At 38.1% G+C, this 18,918-nt stretch overlaps 1 protein-coding gene across 1 annotated transcript; it reads left to right on the top strand.

Annotated features, from left to right (window-relative positions):
• The first annotated feature begins 5,801 nt into the window (after positions 1-5,801).
• LOC128250045 (myophilin-like) lies at positions 5,802-17,182 on the top strand. Its single transcript, XM_089337551.1, has 4 exons — positions 5,802-5,960; positions 13,126-13,277; positions 15,143-15,356; positions 16,600-17,182. The coding sequence occupies exons 1-4, from the start codon at positions 5,910-5,912 to the stop codon at positions 16,774-16,776; spliced, it is 594 nt and encodes a 197-aa protein (XP_089193677.1). The 5' UTR covers positions 5,802-5,909; the 3' UTR covers positions 16,777-17,182.
• The last annotated feature ends 1,736 nt before the right edge of the window (positions 17,183-18,918 follow it).

The following is an 18,918-nucleotide window of genomic DNA, read 5'->3' as shown; positions in this document are numbered from 1 at the left end:
ATATATATATATATATAAATACTTGGAAATGGATGCGTGGTGTTCGATCATATAATAATATAAATAGTATATATAAGCATATATACATACATATATGTACATACTTACATATATATGTATATATACATGCTTATATAGGTGAGGGGATGCCGAAAAGCTCCTGACTTTAAGGGTGTCGCGAAAGGTCTAGTTGGAAGTCCAGCATTCCGAGTTCGGTTTTAGGGCTTAGAAAAATTGAAGGACCGCTGTAATAAGCGTGTGAATATGAGGAGGGAAATATGTTGAAAACAATCATAATTCACTGATCCTCCTGCATTTTTTTTTTTTACCCAAAGTCAAGAATTTTTCAGCACCCCCTCGTATATGAAAAGGAAAACTGACGTCGGTGGACACCCCCTATGACTTCAGAAACGAGCACTTCCGGTACACAGGCGATTGTAGTTGGAGCATGGAATGTCAACCGAAGACGGAGACGTTCAGTGCTGCTGTGTTCGCCATGTCAGGAAATCACACAAAGATCCGGAAATGGAGGAAATAGGCGGGAGAGAGAGAGAGAGAGAGAGAGGGAGAGAGAGAATGAGAGTGAGGGTCTGTATCGGCAACAGTTATAATGAAATCCAAAAGAGTTTGTAGGAGTCAATCAGTATGTTTACCGATGATTATGAGAAAAATGTTGGCGTTTTTCCTTCGATGGAATGGTCAAATAATTGTTGGCGGAAGTGGAATTAAACGGAAAAACGGAAATCCTTTGTATGATTATTTACCTGGTTCTTTTATCAGTCAGTTTCTTTTTTTTTTAATATATCTTATACTGCACCTGACATTAAACGATTTAACCTGCACGTAACTCGGTTAAACATTAAATTACTCAAACAAACTCTAGTCTATAAGAAAAGTCAGTCTTTGTATAATTTATTATTAGCCTTTGTAACGAATAAAAGACATTAAGCGGATAAGGGCTACTCTAAGCTGGCATCTGTAGGCTAAGGACTCATGATACTCCGGTGAGTAGGGTGGCTCCAGATCTGTGGTGTACCTTGGTTGCCCCAGGGTGGCATTTCCCTGCTTTTGGGGATTTCGTTTGCGAAGATCCTTTTGCAAATTGTTGTTTTTTGTTTACATGTTTCTATGTAAATTCCCACTATCCTTTGCCTTTGTTGTTTCCAACATGTTTTTGCGGCCTTTGTGGCCAGCTGGAAGAGGGCACTTTGGCAGAGTAATCCGGTACTTTTGCGTGGGGTTTACCCCAGATTATCATAACTCGACTGCCCCGCTATTGAGGATTCTATTTATTTATTATTTATTTCTCTACTTTCTATTATTATATACCCTCTGTTATATACTTTATGTTGTGTTTTTTTGTTTTGCGCTGTAACTCGTCTTCGATATTGTCCTGCATGTCTTGGGCCTTTGTGGCCAATAAAAGAAATTATTATTATTATTATTATTATTATTATTATTATCATTATCATTATAAACACGCTGATGCAATATCAGGCACTAGCTCTCATGGCTTCTGATCTTAACTGATTGGAAGTGTTATCATGTACATTGTTTTGTCTTGGTATAAAAGGATGGGCTACAGCAAATATTCTGCTCAATACCACAGATTTGCTTGTCAGTTGTTTGACCTCAAACAATTGAGCATATCCCTTTGTGGCTGATGATATGTGCATCTCTGATCACAAGCAGAAGTAGTGGGGGAGCATCATAGCCATGTGTTGAGAGGAATTCTTTGGGATTTGAATAATTCACTTCTGGAAAAATGAGTGTTTCGTTCAACATCCTTAAACAACCCTTATTCAGTGAACTTTTGAGCGGGATGGGCTACTCGACCTGAAGGAAATTTTAACCGAGTCTCACCTGCAAGGTCATGCGCCTGTTTATCTTGATATGAGTTCACTATGTCGCGCACACATATGGTTGTGATACATGAGCCTGGTGTACCCTTATCAGTCGGGTCGTCATGACGGGTATACTGGGTTTCGTATTTGTTACCCCAGTGTCACTTTGATAACATGCACTGCTTTCTCACTCAATAATAATAATAATGATAATAATAATAATAATAATAATAATAATAATAATAATAATAATAATAATAATAGTAATGATAATAATAATAATACAATCCCTTAAAGTTTGAAATAGGAAGAATTTAGAGCATGCAAACTGTAAAGGTCATGCCTATAATAATTGGTGCGTTAGGAACAGTAAGCAAAGATATAGATAAATGGCTGAAGGAGATTAAAATAGAATGACTGGTAGAGCTCCTACAGAAAGTTTGTCGTTTAGAGACAGCAAGGATTATCAGGAGCATTCTAAGCACTTGAATGACTGCTGAAAACTTGTGTATACCTAAGGTTACAGGTAGTAATCCTCTATCCACATATTTCCTACCAGGAATAAGACCGAACCCGAGCCAAACGAAAATGGTAATAATTCTTTCTACTATAGGCACAAGGCCTGGAATTTGGTGGAGGGGACTAGTCGATTACTCGACCCCAGTGTTTCACTGGCACTTAATTTATTGACCCCGAAAGGATGAAAGGCAAAGTCGACCTCAGCAGAATTTGAACTCAGAACGTAAAGACGGACGAAATGCCGTTCAACATTTTACCTAGCGTGCTAACGATTCTGCCTGCTCCCCGCCTTATAATAACAACAACAACAACAACAACAACAGCAACAATAATAATAATAATAATAATAATAATAATAATAATAATAATAATAGTTTCTATTATAGGTACAAGGCCTGAAATTTGGTGGGGAGAAGGTAAGCCCAGAAAGTGGATGATGAAAGAGTTTAACTATTTTATTACAGCTTATCGACATTATTATTGTTTTTCTCTTTTCCTAAATCTAATAACTATTATTGCCTATGGACAGAATAAAATGCTTCCAATGCTTTGCTCCACGCAGAAACTGTAGGAACTACTCGGAGTTATTGCAATCTCTTCGTCTGAATCCATCGCAATAGCCGAAACCCTTCTGTAATCATCAGTATATTTCTCAGAGAGACAGAAAGACAAAGAAACAGCTACCATGAATTTGATCTCAAGACATTATAAATTGGACGCCATGTACTATTTCACTACTACGGATAGAAAATACTAAACTGAGGTTATTCTGTGACGATTCGTTACAAGATGGCGATGATGATACAACGTTGGTCGTCTGCTTAACATATCAACCGGTGGCCGTATCAGAAAATACACTATACTATTGAGAAAATACGCTTATTTTTTTCTAAACTCCTACTCTCATTGAATAAAAGAGAGCATTGTTAGTAGAACCAATAATGATCTCTTTTTATTTTATTATTATTAATAATAATAATAATAATAATAATAATAATAATAATAATAATAATAATAATAATAATAATAATAATAATAATAACTGACGTTGACAAAGCCTTTTCTTATCAATGGCTAGTGTCTTCTGGCTAAAAATCAGAGACAGAAGGGTTTATCATAGCAGTCCAGGGTCAATGCCTGCCTACATGAAACTACTAAACCAACATCTTAAAGAAATGGCAGTATCCCAACATGTCGTGTATGTAAACAACAGACTGAAACCATCGACCATATTGTCTCCATGTGCAGCCCCCAATTGGTTTTTTATTATGTATTATGAAAATGCAATGCTATGTTATGATGTGTAGCGGCGTGTCTTATCGTGGCCATCACCACTGATGAAGACTGAGTCGATGACCACTGCGACGTTACCCCTTGACACTATCTCCATCCAATCAGTGATCTATTGTTTAACGATCTGTTGGCAGGTTTTTTTAAATGCACAAAAAAAAAAAAAAAAGAGTCTAAAAACCTCTCGTTGTAACCTCAACCATTTCGTAGAGCCTGTTACTTCTGTGAAATATGGTTTTGTTGGCGGAACGGTAGAATTGCTAGAACGAATGGTAAAATTCTTAATGATATTTCGGATCTTAATGTTTTGATTTCAGTTCCCACCGGTGCCAACTTAGTCGTTCATCTTTCCTGTTCTTAGCTCACTTTTAATAGTCTTTTCTACTCTAGACACAAGGCCCGAAATTTTGGGGTTAGTGGGGTGGCAGTCGACTAGATCGATCCCAGTACGCAACTGGTACTTAATTTATCAACTCCGAAAGGATGAAAGACAAAATCGACCTCGGCGGAATTTGAACTCAGAACACAAAGATAGACGAAATATCGCTAAGCATTTCGCCCGGCGTGCTAACGTTTCTGCCAGCTCGCCGCCTTTAATATTATTAAAGTACCTGTTAAGTACTGGAGTCGATTTAATATTCCTAAAGTACCAGCCAAATATTTTGGTTAGTTAAAGTACATCAAATTCTAGAGTCAATTTATTATTATTAATTGCCCCCGTCTAGTACTGGGATTAAAATGCTTAGCGGTATTTCGTCTGCCTTTATGTTCTGAGCTCAAATTCCGCCTAGGTGGACTTTGCCTTCCATGCTTTCGGGTCGATAAATTAAGTGTCAGTTGCGTACTGGGGTCGATCTAATCGACTGGCCCCCTCCCCACAAAATTTCGGGCCCTGTACCTAGAGTAGAAAAGAATATTATTAATTGCACACGCCGAGTACTGGAGTCAATTGGGTATTTCTAAAGTACCAACAAAGTACTGAAGTAATTAAAGTTAATTACGGTGATGAGTTGTCAGAATCATTAACAAACGCGGCAAAATGCTTCGCGACATTTCATCCGTCTTTACGTTCTGATTTCAATTTCCGCCGAGGTCGACTTTACCTTTCATCCTTTCGGGGTCGATGAACTAAGAACCATTTGAACAGTGGGGGGAGGGGGTCGATGTAATCGACTTATCCCCTCCGCCGAATTTGCTGGCTTTGTATCAAAATTTGAAACTAATATCATTCGTGTAGAGTATGATAAACGTGAATGGAATTACAACAGAAAACTCAAGACACTTATTAAACCACTTGAGATGCAACAACATGTTTTAGAGAAAGACAACACGTAATGGTTTGATATTTAGATGTTATTACAGCCTGTTGAGTATTGTTGCACCTGTTTTCTCTTTTCAATTTTTTTTTTAAACTTTAAAATGCAACTATTTCAATACATTTTGTAAATAACGTTTCACTAAGTTAAGTGATAAGCAAACTTCTAAAATACATGTTTGCAAACTCTTTGGGATAGTGGAAAACTTGAAGGAAATAAAAAATATAATGGAAGATAGCGTTCATGCATCTGGTTTAAAGAAAAAGATTATGTAGAGATTGTTTCGTTAAATGAAGACTTTATTAACAGAGTATTTCACTGGCACAATCCATATAGGGAATCATTAACTATTTAATTCCAAAACGGTAAAGTATTGAATAATCAACTGATAAACTACTGAAATTCGTGTATTTTCGACCCATTTAATGCTATAAATATCCGTCCTTATATGGGCAGGTCAAGTATTTTCTTCTGTGTGTGTATGTGAAAGAAAGAGAGATAGAGAGCGAGAGAGAGAGAGAGAGCGAGAGAGAATTCAAAATGATATGACAGTAATTTTTTTCGCCGCCCAGAATGTGAGGAAAGCGACTTCCACAATCAGTTCATCCTTAGCTACTTTTTATTTTTAACCAGTTAAGGAAAAAAAACTCGTTTTATTTGTTATTTCAGTTTAAAATGTGGGCGCAGTTCTTCCTCTATCCCCCGCCGACTTACATCTCTCTTTCTGTCTCTCTCTCCCTCCCTTCTACTTACTGATCACGTGAACAAATTGTGAGTCAGTTAGTAGTTGGTGTTTGATTATAAATAAAGAGTAAAGCACAGCTCGCCTGTTACAGACAACGTCCGCAGTCGCCTTGGAGCTTCATTCATTTGATCAAAAAACAGAAAAGAAATCTTTTTTCTAACTTTAAATTCGTTTGGAACTTAAGCATTTCTAAAAATGAATAACCGTGCCAAAAAAAGTGGAATAAGTGCTGATGTTCAAGCCAAAGTAAGTTTTATTTATTTACTTAATATATTTTATCCGATGTTAAGTTTTTAATAATTCGCAATTTTTCACCCCTCCCCCCATTTTCTTTTCCCGATTCCGGGACCCCCATGAAAAGGTAGAGTTTTCCCTTTTTCAGTGAGTGTGCGAAAGGCGGAATTTAATTAATTATTACAAATGATAACCGAATATTAATAATACTAATAACTTAGTATAATTATTCAAATACTTCATTAGCGGCGATTTATTAATTTTTTTTAAATGAAATTCGTACCTTCACTATAAAACCGGGTAAAAAAAAAAAAATCGATGGAGAAGGCCAACATCTGAAATAATTAGTTAATTAAGATATGCACTTCGGTAATTAATATCCCTGCTTTGCTCATGTTAATTACAAATGCAGAAAATATTTTGAATGTTTTTGCAAATGAAATTCTGAATGAACAAGCGTTTTCTCAATGGAATCTAACAGCAGGAGTGGACAGTATTGACAACCAAAACACGAAACTTCTGCAGTGACATTTTCTATCATTATTGCAGTCTAATCAGTAGCTCACTCATTTGATTTGCTTAAAAAAAACTCCCAAAAAACAGCCAAATATTTCTCCAGTTCTACTGTTCTAAAATTCTATGGACACTTTGGATAATGTAGTTCTAGGTGTACCGTCAAGGCTTCCGATTGATTAAGATTATATAACTTTAAATACTTGTAACTTCTTCTTGATTATGGTTAAAGGTATTCCAGTCGCAATCGTCGTGATGTCGGGGATGGTTGGGGGGGGGAGCATCTTGTTAAATTTCATCCAACCACTTGAAATTTTACAAATTTTCAGATTTTTTTTTTAATGTAGTTTTGCATTAATTTTTTTTTTGTTTAAATCGATGAAAAAACTAATTTCTCGGGGAAAAAAAAATTAATGCAATTTAAGTCCTCGAATGCAAAACTACATTAAATAAAGTGGTTGGAGGAAATTTAACAAGATGCTACTCCTCCCCTAACCATTCCCGAAATCACGATGATTGCGACTGGAATACCTTTAACCATAGGCCTACTCAATAAGGACTGTCATAGGGAAAAACAGCGGCGAACATTGAAGAACTCTGCGTAATTTAAACCCATCTGCCAAATTCTCAAACTTCCCTTAAGCTTAATTTTGAAGAATTTACGTTTTTTTTTGTCTTTTCAATGGATTTATTTCTTGGTTGCACTTCAGTTTCTTTTTTTTTTTTTTTTTGTTCATCTAAAATTATGTATTTTTCTCCATTTACGACTCCGTCAGATAAACTTTCTGGTGACGATTTCAAAAAAGACCACGAAACCTTTTTTTCTAAACGGTGACTCTGGATTAAGTTTTATCATAGATTTGTCTCTACTTTTTTTAAATTTTTTTTTATTAAATTTGAGCTGAAGATAACATTTTCCCAATTTTATTGAGCGCAAATTGTTTCTTTGTGGTTTGTCGTTTAAAATAAGGCAATAATCCAACTTTCTACACGTCTCACCCTCCAACCTAATATCTTGTAATTAATTTAACGATAATAAACATTATTGTTTATTCACCATCCTCGTCTAACCTGATAAAGAAAACCTAGGGTTAAAGATCATCCCGTATCCTTTTATTTTTATTTCCAGCAATAGTGTACCTTGGACAACATTACCAAATGTTTTCGATTAACTGTAGGAATTTGCATAACTAAAAGAGGACGAAAAGGGCATTTCCTGAGCGAGCTTTGGTGATGCCCATTAGGTTCATTTGAGGACTATCTTTAGCGGTACATACTCTATCTGTACCACTTGACTGCAAGGTAGAATTCGCGGTAGATTCAGTTGCTTTTTTTCTAGCAGATCAAGCGACTACGTAGCAACGACCACGTTGGGTCGCCTGGTTTAGCGTCACTTTAGTATATGACGTGTAAGGCGGGAAAATCGACAAGCGTGGCGATAAGAAAGAGGCAATTTAAAATCTGTCATGGGTAATTAATATTTTGTATAGTTCGGCTCTCCTAGTTAACTATTCTCTCTCGGTTAAGTTTCCGTTAAACCGGGTTAACGATAGTCTCACTTTGTCGTTGGTGTTTTTTTTTCTTTTTTACGAAGCTTAAAAGTTGGCGGATTACTATTTTTTTCTTTACCTGCAGTAAAACTCAGGAAAATTCTATACAGGATTTAATATTGCAAAATTGGGAAACACAGCATGTAAATAAGGAACACTATTATAGAATGACTTGGGTTTTATTTCATTTACTATTGATAAGAAAAGGGCTTCTAAATAACTTCGGCTGTGAAGTTAAGAAGCTCGCTTTGCAACCATTTCGTTTCCAGTTCAGTCATGCCGCGCGGCACCTTGGACTGGAGCCACGGGCCGATCAATGCCTTGTTAGCGAATTTGGTAAGAAGAAACTGGAAGTTCGTCGTGTGTGTGTATCTTTTATTTGTTTGTCATTTGACTGCGGCCATACTGGAGCACTGCATTTAGTCGAACAAATCGACCCTAGTACTTATTCTATCGGCTTCTTTTACCAAACCGCTAAGTTACGGGAACGTAAACACACAAACATCGGGCTTCTTTCAGTTTCCGTCTACCAAATCCACTCTCACGGCTTTGGTCGGCCCGAGGCTACAGTAGAAGACACTGGCCCAAGGTGCAACGCACCCAGAACCATGTGCTTCGAAAGCAAGCTTCTTGTCATACAGCAACAAAAGATGTTTTGTTTTTTCCCATTGCCCAACCACTTGAGCAGTGTTTGTTTGCGTCCCCATAACTTAGCAGTTTGGTAAAGAGACCGTTAGAATAAGTACCGGACTTCAAAAAAATAAATTCTGGGGTCGATTTGTTCGACTGTACCCTACAAGACGCTGCTCCAGCATAGGCTGCAGACCAGTGACTGAAACAAAAATGAAAGCTAACTCTTACATCAAATTTAGTCGCGTTATCAAGGTTGGAACGCTGCATTAATTAAGAAAAGGGCACACCGCATTAATTAATGAAACACATAAGTACATGCTGTGCTAATTAAGAAATGATAAAAGTACATGCAACGTTAATTAAGAAACGGTTGATTTCAATTTTCTTATTTTGCATCAAATGTAAAATATAACTTTTTCTGTTCTAGGCACAAGGCCCGAAATTTTGGGGGAAGGGGGGGGCCAGCCGATTAGACCGACCCCAGTACGCAACTGGTACCTAATTTATCGACCCCAAAAAGGATGAAAGGCAAAGTCGACCTCGGCGGAATTTGAACTCAGAACGTAAAGGCAGACGAAATATCGATAAGCATTTCGTCCGGCGTGCTAACGTTTCTGCCATCTCGCCGCCTTAAATGTAAGAAATAATAAACAACAAAAATAAATTCTTTAACTTTGTATCTTTAGCAGAACTCTTGAAATGCCTTCATCCTCATCATCATCAGTATTATCATCATTAAGGCGGTGAGCTGGTAGAATGGTTAGCACGTCGGATAAAATGCTCAGTGACGTTTTTTCCGGCTCTTTACGGTCTCCGTTCAAATTCTGCCGAGGCCAAATTTATTTTTTCGGGGTCGATGAAATAATTACCAGTCGACTTACTCCCCCGAAATTTCAAGCCTTGTACCCATAATAGAAAGTATCATAATAATAATAATAATTATTATTATTATCATACTGATTTATTGTAGTTCGTGCCTTTGAAATTGTCCTTAACTTTTTAAAATCTCGGTCTCGTACACCTCACTGATATGGTGCCCTCAGCAGATTTTGAACTCGGAATGTACTAGTCCAGAACAGATATCGCAAAAACGTCCCGCCTGATGACATAACAATGCTTCTGCACCTTATTCTAGCGTTCTAACATCTCTGCCAGCTGTCCGTATTGTGCTGTGAACGTCACACTACTGTGTAGAACCTGTTTGTTTAGTTGCTGTGAATAAAGCATTTAATATTCAGCGGGAGCAATGGTGTTAATGCTGCAATAAATACTTTCTAACATTTACTCTCATTACTTTCTTCTGATTGCTTTTATCGATCTGCAGAGAGAATCAATAGATTGAGAAGGGCTTATATATATATATTGAACCAGGCAATATTCCTGTCATGTACCAAATAAATCTCTGGGGGGAAAAATGGCGAAGAGACCTTTCGGTAGAGTCGTGCAGGCTAAGTGGTTTTGAGGGTGCAAAACTAATTTTCTTTACGCTGCTTTTACCATTGGGAAATAGAAGCACGTTAAAACACCCCCGCTTTAAATTAGCTGTCTATCTATCCATCAATCTCTTGTTCGATTTTAGCTATAAACATCCGGCAAATATCTATAACATTGATTTTTTTTATTTATTTATTTATTTTAGTTAAGACTAACGATCTCTGATGAAAAGCATAACTTATGGCCTTGCCTAAGAGCATCTGTGTCAGCTACGTGCCGGTTTATAACAACGTTACCGGTTTAAGTGGTTTCATTTCTAAACTAAAAGTTGTCAAATAAATCTAGCATGGAGAAAGTAAAGACGCCCAAAACTCTCTCTTCGTATTCTGTAGTTATCTCACAGATAACATTTGAGTTTCTTGGATTCTTTCAGCCATTATTCTTGGTTGTTGCATCTCAACCCTTAAAGCCGTATATTCTTTTTATTCCTCCTGCTTCCTCCATTGTTCTCCGAATTGCCACTAGTCTATTTTCATATTTGTGATTGGTTCTTGTCAGTTATCATCTCCACCAATAAAATTTTAAAAATCATTTTCAGAATTGTACAAGTCCTCTCAAACTTTCGAATCGCTGCCACGCATCGAAACACGAACTTTTCGTTTCCAAACGACGTAATTCTTTCTGGGCGATCAAATTTGGAATAATTCTTTGTCATGAGGATGGACGGGAGGGGTACAATCTCGTAATGAAATTATGGTAAAAGCAATGGGTGATGTTGTCAAGGAAGCTCCATCACTCTCTTGGCTTTTCTTCCATGCAAAAAGCTTCAAGTATTTTGTATTTAGCTCCAGCCTGATGTCGAATTATTTTAAATGTAAAAAATATATTTCTTTATTACATCATGTCTAAGTCTTTAATTATGCTTCAATTCACATCTAGACCGCTTTATAGGAACACACACACACACACACACTGACGTCATAAGAATTTGTAAACTTCGGGAGAACGTGAAATAACCTTCCTTTGAAAGGTGGACCTCGAAGCAGATAGAGCTATAAATAATATTGGGTTTCACTCTTTGGCTTGAAAAAGTCGAAGGCTGCCCGTGAAATTCGTACTCAAATTTCCTAAAAAGGAATTATATATCTCTACCTCGTACCTGACTGCTACTTTATTTTATCAACCCTGTCCCCCGAAAGTTGACTGATAAAAGTTGACCTTGCTGATGTTTGAACTCGTAACCTAAGCAGTTGTAATTAACTGCAAGGCACTACGTTACACACTTTAACGCTTCTTTTAAAATTTCCGGGTCGATTCTGTACGAATCAAATACAGGACTGATTTATAATCATGTAAAAACATCTTGAATGGTATTATCATAGACTAAAACGACTCTGGCGTCAACTAGACAAAATGTAATAGCGTCCGTCTTGAAGCTTCTTCACATTTAAGATATGTATCAAGACATTGGCTGTTCCAACTGTTGACAGTCTACCCTTGACCTATGCTGACGTCATAAAGTATCAGCTGCCAACAGTTACATAGCCCTTTTTTTTTCTTTCTTATTTGATGTCGCAGTCCGGAGAAATTTTCACTGTTGACTCGTCAGCCATTGCTATGACAAACAATTTTTTGTTATAGCCTTTCCTTAAAAGGAAAGGAATGTGCAAGTTAGCTGATGTTTAACATAGCGGCTAATGTCTTGTTTATAAGTTGGGCTTGTCTTTAACAATCAAGATAAACTTTATGAATAAGAGGTCGTGTGAGCAACTTAATACTTCCAAATAGTTCATCACAGCCATACAATATCTCTATGAGAATAAATAAATTTAGAACAACCTGTCACCTGTCAAGCTGGCGGCATAGTGACTATTAAACTCTATTTTACTCAATCGATATATATATAAATATATATATATATATATATATATATATATATATATATAAATATATATATATATATATATATATATATATTGTCATTGCATAAAAACTAGTTCGGTTTCAATTTGAAAGCTGGCACTTGCATTGTTCCCGAATGTGTATCTTGAAATTCAACCTGTTAGCATTCAGATTACTCCATCCACATTGTTCTGAATTATCCATGCATTATTTCGAAGTTTCGAGACTTCGATGATGTAATTATTTTCCGAATGACATTTTAGGGTAGGTTTGAAAGGTCCAGATCTGGCCACTTTGAACATGAAACAGAATATTTGGGCCTGGTATGACCTGTTTAAATGCTAAAAGATTAAATATTTTTTAATTTAAGAATAGATTTCTTTGCACTATTTGTCTCTAACATGCAAAGTCAAATTTTTAATACAGGGACGGATAAATCCTCAGTAAGATTCGTTGAAATTTATTGTCCTCTGAACAATACAAGGTTAAGTCAATCTCGGTGATGGTGGTAGGAGGAGGACATGAACGCAAAACTCAAAGGGACGTAACTAAATGTACAAAAATTTTATAGCTCTACCGTTCGTAATATATTATGACGTTGAAAGAATGCTCACAATTTTAGATTAATGGTTACAATTATTTGTCTGGTTATGATTTGTTTTCTTGTTGGCTGAGAACCTTCCTCAGGCTTTCACGACAATGTCTCGAAAGACGATAGTTGGAAGCAGCAGAGACACGGCAGGAGAGGGGGGGGAGTGGAGTTGGGTCTTGAATGGAGATATGAAGGGGCGCAAAATTCCCCCTCACCCTGAGCTGTCGTGTCTGCTAAGGCAGGATGGGGTCTATATGTATATTTGCCCCACCTTAGTGTACTGAGGGCTCTTACTACTCTGCTGGTAGGAAGGGAGAGCCTTCAAGCGAATGAGATGCCAGTGGAATATTTAGTTACCAAGGAGCGTCAGTATTACAGTAAATTCGCACTAAAAAATGGTTGCACTTTTGGCATTAATATCGTTAGACGAGCAACACGTGTTCTTGGGGCTTAAACATATCTGCTTTTAGCTTTAACGACTGATAGCACATGTATTAGGTGGGGGGGGGGGGGAACGAAATCCGATAATTTATTTTTAATGACTTTTTTTTAGGTGGATTCAAAATACGATGAAGCGCTGGCATCAGAAGGTCTTCAATGGATCCAAACCGTTTTAGAAAAACATGGTGAGCCTCAACAATTCGACGTTTCTGGTGATCGTGCGAACTTTGAAAGCGTACTCTCTGACGGATTCCTTCTAGCTAAGTAAGTGCATTGTCTTTAGCTCTGTTCTCTTTTTTTCTTTCTTTTCATTTAGTCGAACGTTCGCGTTTCCAGTGTTTTCTTTTTTGCAGCTAAACTTTAGAATCAGTATTTCATTTGATCCCATTTAACTCTTTGATGGAGCATAAAGCTGTCCACTTCGTTTGTATTCTATACATCCAAGCTGGTTGTGATTTCTCAAAGCGCGTCTGCAGAGTGAATTTAAACGATGGATGTGTGGTTAATGTTTGCTTTTCAGCCACCTAGTTTGGGGTTCAGTCCAACTGAACGACACATTTGGCGAGTGTGTTCCGCTATAGCCTTGGCCTAACTGATACTTTGTGTGTGTTATCACGGATCAACTCGTGTTAAGCGTAACATGGATCACAATTGAGCGTATCGCGTTAACTCGCATCTGTGATAATGAATCAGTGATAAACGAGAATGTATACGAAGTAAACAAGCTAATCCATAATCCTTAGCCGACCAACAATTGTTTTTATCTCTTTGTGAAAGAGATTACTCATAGATTTAATGTAGTTTTTTGAATTAGAGATGAAGCAGAATTTGGCACTAAGTGCCGAATTAGATTATATCAGATTACATCACGAGGCTCCTAGTAACAGCCGAATTTTAAGGATCCAAATGATGTTAATACTCAAATGAACAATTGAAGGAAGTTTCAAATTCTTTTATTCATCTCCTATTCTGACGGTTATCATTTCCGCTTTCAATTTGCTCATTTTATTTTCATTTTAGTTTTTTTTCACCTTGAAAGATTCAACAGGATACAATTCAAACTATACATGTCAGAAAACGTCATTATTATTTAACGTCTGCCTTCCACGTTAGCGTTGACTGAACGGATTAACAGATTCCAATTTTTGGCATAGTTTCTGATGCTGGATCCCCTTTAATATCATCCAGTTTACAATGTGTACTTGATGACTTTTTTTCGTGCTAACAGCATTAGTGAGGTCTTCATGTAACTCGCAAGACTAACAAACCTCCCGACTGGAGTGAGAATGTTGTAGAGATGGAAGGCACAGAGCTAACCTGTGTGAGTAACTGGAGTGGAATTTGAAAGAGATATTGTGGTGACGAGGTGTCAGAGCATACACTCATGTTACAAGAAGGTGAATAGAAAAGAGCGCGGGGACAAAAGATCGGGAAAAGTGGGACGGATAAAGTTTGCGAGAGAATGAGAGGAAAGCGAGAGATGGGGGAATAGAGGTAAACGTAGCGAAGAAGAGTGGGAGTATGGTCGATAGTAAAGATGAACTGAAAGGGTAAGATAAGTAGGGTAAGGTACTGGAGTACTGCCTTGAGTAACCGGACATATCGACGCCAGTACTTAGTTTTTGTTTTGAAAGTCTGGTACTTATTTTGTTGGTCTCTTATGCCGAACCGCTATATTAAGGGGACGTTAACAAACCAACACTGGCCGTAAAGCGGTGGTAGGACACGCGCGCGACAGGATTGTTTCAGTTTTTGTCTACCAAATCCACTCACAAGGCTTTGGTCGATCCGGGGTTATAGCACAAGACACTTGCTCGAGGTGCCATGCCGTGGGACTGAAGGGACGTAAACAAACCAACACTAGCTGTCAAACAGTGGCGACGCACGCGACGAGGTTCTTTGTTTCCGTGTACCAGATTCACTCAGAAGGCTTTGGTTGACCAGAGGCAATAGTAGAAGACACTTGCCCAAAGAGCCAAACTGTGGGACCGAACCCGAGATCATATGGTTGGGAAACACACTTCCTACCGCACAATATATTCAAATCACTTTTTCAATCTTTTCAAATATTGTCCCATCTTTCCTGGAGAAGCTGCTTTACTTTACATTTGTATCCTTTTTATTTGTAGACTCATCAACGTGTTGCAACCTGGCTGTATCAACACGAACAAACTTGCAAAGCGACCAACGATGATGTTTAAAAAAATGGAATTGATAGAAATCTTTCTTGCAAAGTTAAAATCCTATGGTGTACCAGACCACGAGCTATTCTCAACAATTGATCTTACCGAAGCACAAAATCTTAACCAAGTTGTTGTTTGTTTACAGGGTTTAGGCCGAAAGGTAGGTCACACTCTATTGATGGAAACATTATGGTGTGTATATAAATGCGTTACACACACACACACACACACACACACACACACACACACACACACACACACACACACACACACACACACACACACACACACACACACACACACACACACACACACACACACACACACACACACACACACACACACACACACACATAGATATGTCTGTTTTATATACGTATAGATACTTAAGTATATGCTGAGACCCCCTTCGGTCATGACTGGCTATGGGATTGCACCTAGAAAGTTCCCCTCTGAGGCACAAGTCCGGGCAAGGTTGTTTATGGAAGACCAGCAGTCGCCCATGCATACCGGCCTCCCCTCTCCATGCCACCATTGTTATCCAATGAAAGGCAAAGGCCGATACAGTTTGGCACCCGTGATGTCGCAACTCGTTTCTACAGCTGAGTGAACTGGAGCAACGTGAAATAAAGTGTCTTGCTCAAGAACACAACATGCAGCTCGATCCGGGATTCGAACTCACAACCTCGCGATCGTAAGCTCGACGCTCTAACCACTGAGCCATGTGCCTTCACACTTAAGTATATAGATATGTGTTGTATACAAAGGGGTGCTGAAAAAGCTCCTGGCTTTGGGTAAAAGAAAATACAGGTGGGTTGGATCAGTTGATGATCTTATTCAACATATCCCCCCCCCCACTCAAATTCACACACTTATTGCAGAGGTTCTTCAGTTTTTCTAAGCCCTGTAACTTTCTCTCACTCTTACTTCCTGTTTCTGTTGTGCCTGTAATTCAAAGGGTCATTCTTGTCACGCTGAATATCCCCAAGAACTACGTTAAGGGTACACGTGTCTGTGGAGTGCTCAGCCACTTGCACGTTAATTTCATGAGCAGGCTGTTCCGTTGATCGGATCAACAGGAACCCTCGACGTCGTAAGCGACGGAGTGCCAACAACAACAGTGCGGATATTTCTTTACAGAAAGTATATAATTTCGAGAAGTCGATAGTCGGTACTTAAGAGTTACTGGTAGATTCTTTTGTATAAAATAATTATAATAGAATATTTGAAATTTGTTTTTATCCAACCACCGGTGGGGCATAAATTTTTCTGTAAAGTTATAACGGGGCCTAGGGGAAAATAGACATTGTTTTGTATAGTTTCCTCGTGCACACTAAATATTTTGGGGCAAAATATCTTCAGATTTATACGAATACTAATATTTTTTTCCCCCACTTTTGTAGGCTCGCACAAATGGAGAAATTGGTTTTGGACCACAAGAATCTCAAGCTAATGTCAGGAACTTCACAGAGGAACAGCTGAATGCTGGAAGCAGTGTTATTAGTCTTCAGTATGGTACTAACAAAGGAGCATCACAAGCTGGAATGAGTTTTGGAAAAAGTCGCAAGATTCTCGATTAAATTTCATTCATTCTCTTTTGGTTTGTAAGATAAAAAGCTCAATTGTACTTAAAAATGTTTCCGTTCACAGTTCTGTTTGGTCACCGTGTTATACCATCGAGATCCATAAAAGCATGTTGCTATCTGTAGTATGATGACGTCGATCAAACATTAACCCTTTTTTACCAATCTGCTTGGTGTAGAGACTGCAAGGGTTTAAAACTTAATCTCCTTAAGGAAGCAATTCAGTCATTTTGATTAAATCTGAAATATTGATTTCAATCATTTTGGTATCCATTTCTCCTCAATTCCTTCATTAGTCAAAGAGGACTGACGAATTACCTTGGTCAAAGTATCAAGCTTTATTCAACAAAAATGGCGTCTAACATTCCTGTTTACTGAAAATAAAATTATTGAAGAATTGTAATTTCTTTAGTTTTTGAATTCATTTCACTTCATGGGTTTTACTTGTGATCGTTCAAAAAATGCCCCCCCCCCATCTCCACCACCATCACTCTTCTATTCACTTTGTTCCTTCAGGAATCACCTGGACACTTCATTGCCACTATCTCTCTGCAGCTTCTGCTGTTCATTTTCTCTCTCTCTCTCTCTCCCTCCCTCTATCTCCCCCCTAAATGAGAGAAGCTATGTAACTCCTCTACATGATCTTGCCCTGCCCTTCTTTCGCTCATGTGTTAATCCACCCCCCCCCCCTCCCATCCGAGCATGAAGCCAAACCACTTTTCCTCGGCCTTCGTAGTCTTGCTAGTTGCAGTACTGTTGGAACGATGGTGTTAGGTTATCCAGCCGTAGAAACCATACCAAAGCAGACATTGGAACCCAATGCAGTCTTTGGATCTATCATATCATGTCAAACCGTCCAACCCATACCAGCCAGGAACACTGACGTTAAACGAGGATGACGATGTCTTCTATATTAAAAAAAAAATCTTTTGATGTGAATCCTAATTTCATTTAAGTCAAAGCCTAAGAAATCATGAGGCAATATTTCTTAGTAACATAAGACGTCGAGCTGGCAGAAACGTTAGCACGCCGGGCGAAATGCTTAGCGGTATTTCGTCTGTCTTTACGTTCTGAGTTCAAGTTCTGCCGTGGTCGACTTTACCGTTTATCCTTTCAGAGTTGATGTAATCAGCTTATTCTGCTCCTGAAATTGCTGGTTTGTGCCAATCTTTGAAACTGATATTTCTTAGTAGTATAGTCAACAAGACTTTGAGACCCTTTTCAATGTCGGGTAAGTTTCACGATCACCGAAGAACTCTCCCGATGAAAGCATTTTCCTATCGTAGCTACAACTGCATTCCAAAGACTCACTCAGCTGAGATCACAAGAATATCTACTGACTATACAGTCGTCCCCAAAATTATTCATACACCATGGAAACTAACATTCTTTTAAATTCCTCATTTGTAAAAGCTTTTATCTCGGTACTTCCTGTGTATTTTTTTGTCTCCTGGTTGCTATGCACAAATCCACATGTGAGTTGGCCAAACTTCATTTGCATAATAATAGATATGGCCTAAAGTTCTACTGTAGCTCCACTCAATCCAAAGAGATCTTAATCTTGCAGCTGTATGGTGACCTCACCAGTGCTAGTGCGATAAAAAAAAGACACCCGCCACCCAAGCACTAGGTACTCATTGTAAAGTGGTTGACGTTAGGTGAGGGCTTCCAGCAGATATCAGAGTATGATGTGGGTTTTGGGCTCGTCAGATCCTGCTAACCTATGGAATCCATGGAGGATTCCATGGAGCTGATAATAATGGCAATCCTTAAACACACGCACAAGTCTCCCATACATCAATATATTAAATTAATGCAGGACTGCTGAAACTTTTTATTGTTTTTCAAACTTCAACACACATGGTTTGGAATCTAAAGTTGTTGGTTGGTAGTCTAGAATCAAAATTTTCAAACCAGCAAAGCGAAAGTGAAACTACGATTCATTAAAAAATGTGGATGAAATAAATCTGTCTCAATATCTGTGTGTGATGAGCGATTGAGTCGCTCAAACGGGTGGATGTTGAGAGTGGCGGAATCGTTAGCACGTCGGACAAAATGCTCTACGTTCTGAGTTCACATTCTGCCGAAGTCGACGTTGCTTTTCATCTTTTCGGAGTCGATAAAATAAGTGTAAGTTGA

Source organism: Octopus bimaculoides, chromosome 19, assembly GCF_046866305.1.
Source record: "Octopus bimaculoides isolate indiv1 chromosome 19, ASM4686630v1, whole genome shotgun sequence".
Lineage (NCBI taxonomy): Eukaryota > Metazoa > Mollusca > Cephalopoda > Octopoda > Octopodidae > Octopus > Octopus bimaculoides.
Note: the sequence above shows the minus strand (reverse complement) of the source record. Positions and strands in the feature narration are given on the sequence as shown.

Excerpts from the sequence above, each read along its gene's own strand:
- LOC128250045 (XM_089337551.1), top strand. The coding sequence starts at position 5,910 with ATGAATAACCGTGCCAAAAAAAGTGGAATAAGTGCTGATGTTCAAGCC. Across the intron at positions 5,961-13,125 it reads GTGCTGATGTTCAAGCCAAA|GTGGATTCAAAATACGATGA; the intron begins GTAAGTTTTATT and ends ACTTTTTTTTAG. Across the intron at positions 15,357-16,599 it reads TACAGGGTTTAGGCCGAAAG|GCTCGCACAAATGGAGAAAT; the intron begins GTAGGTCACACT and ends CCACTTTTGTAG.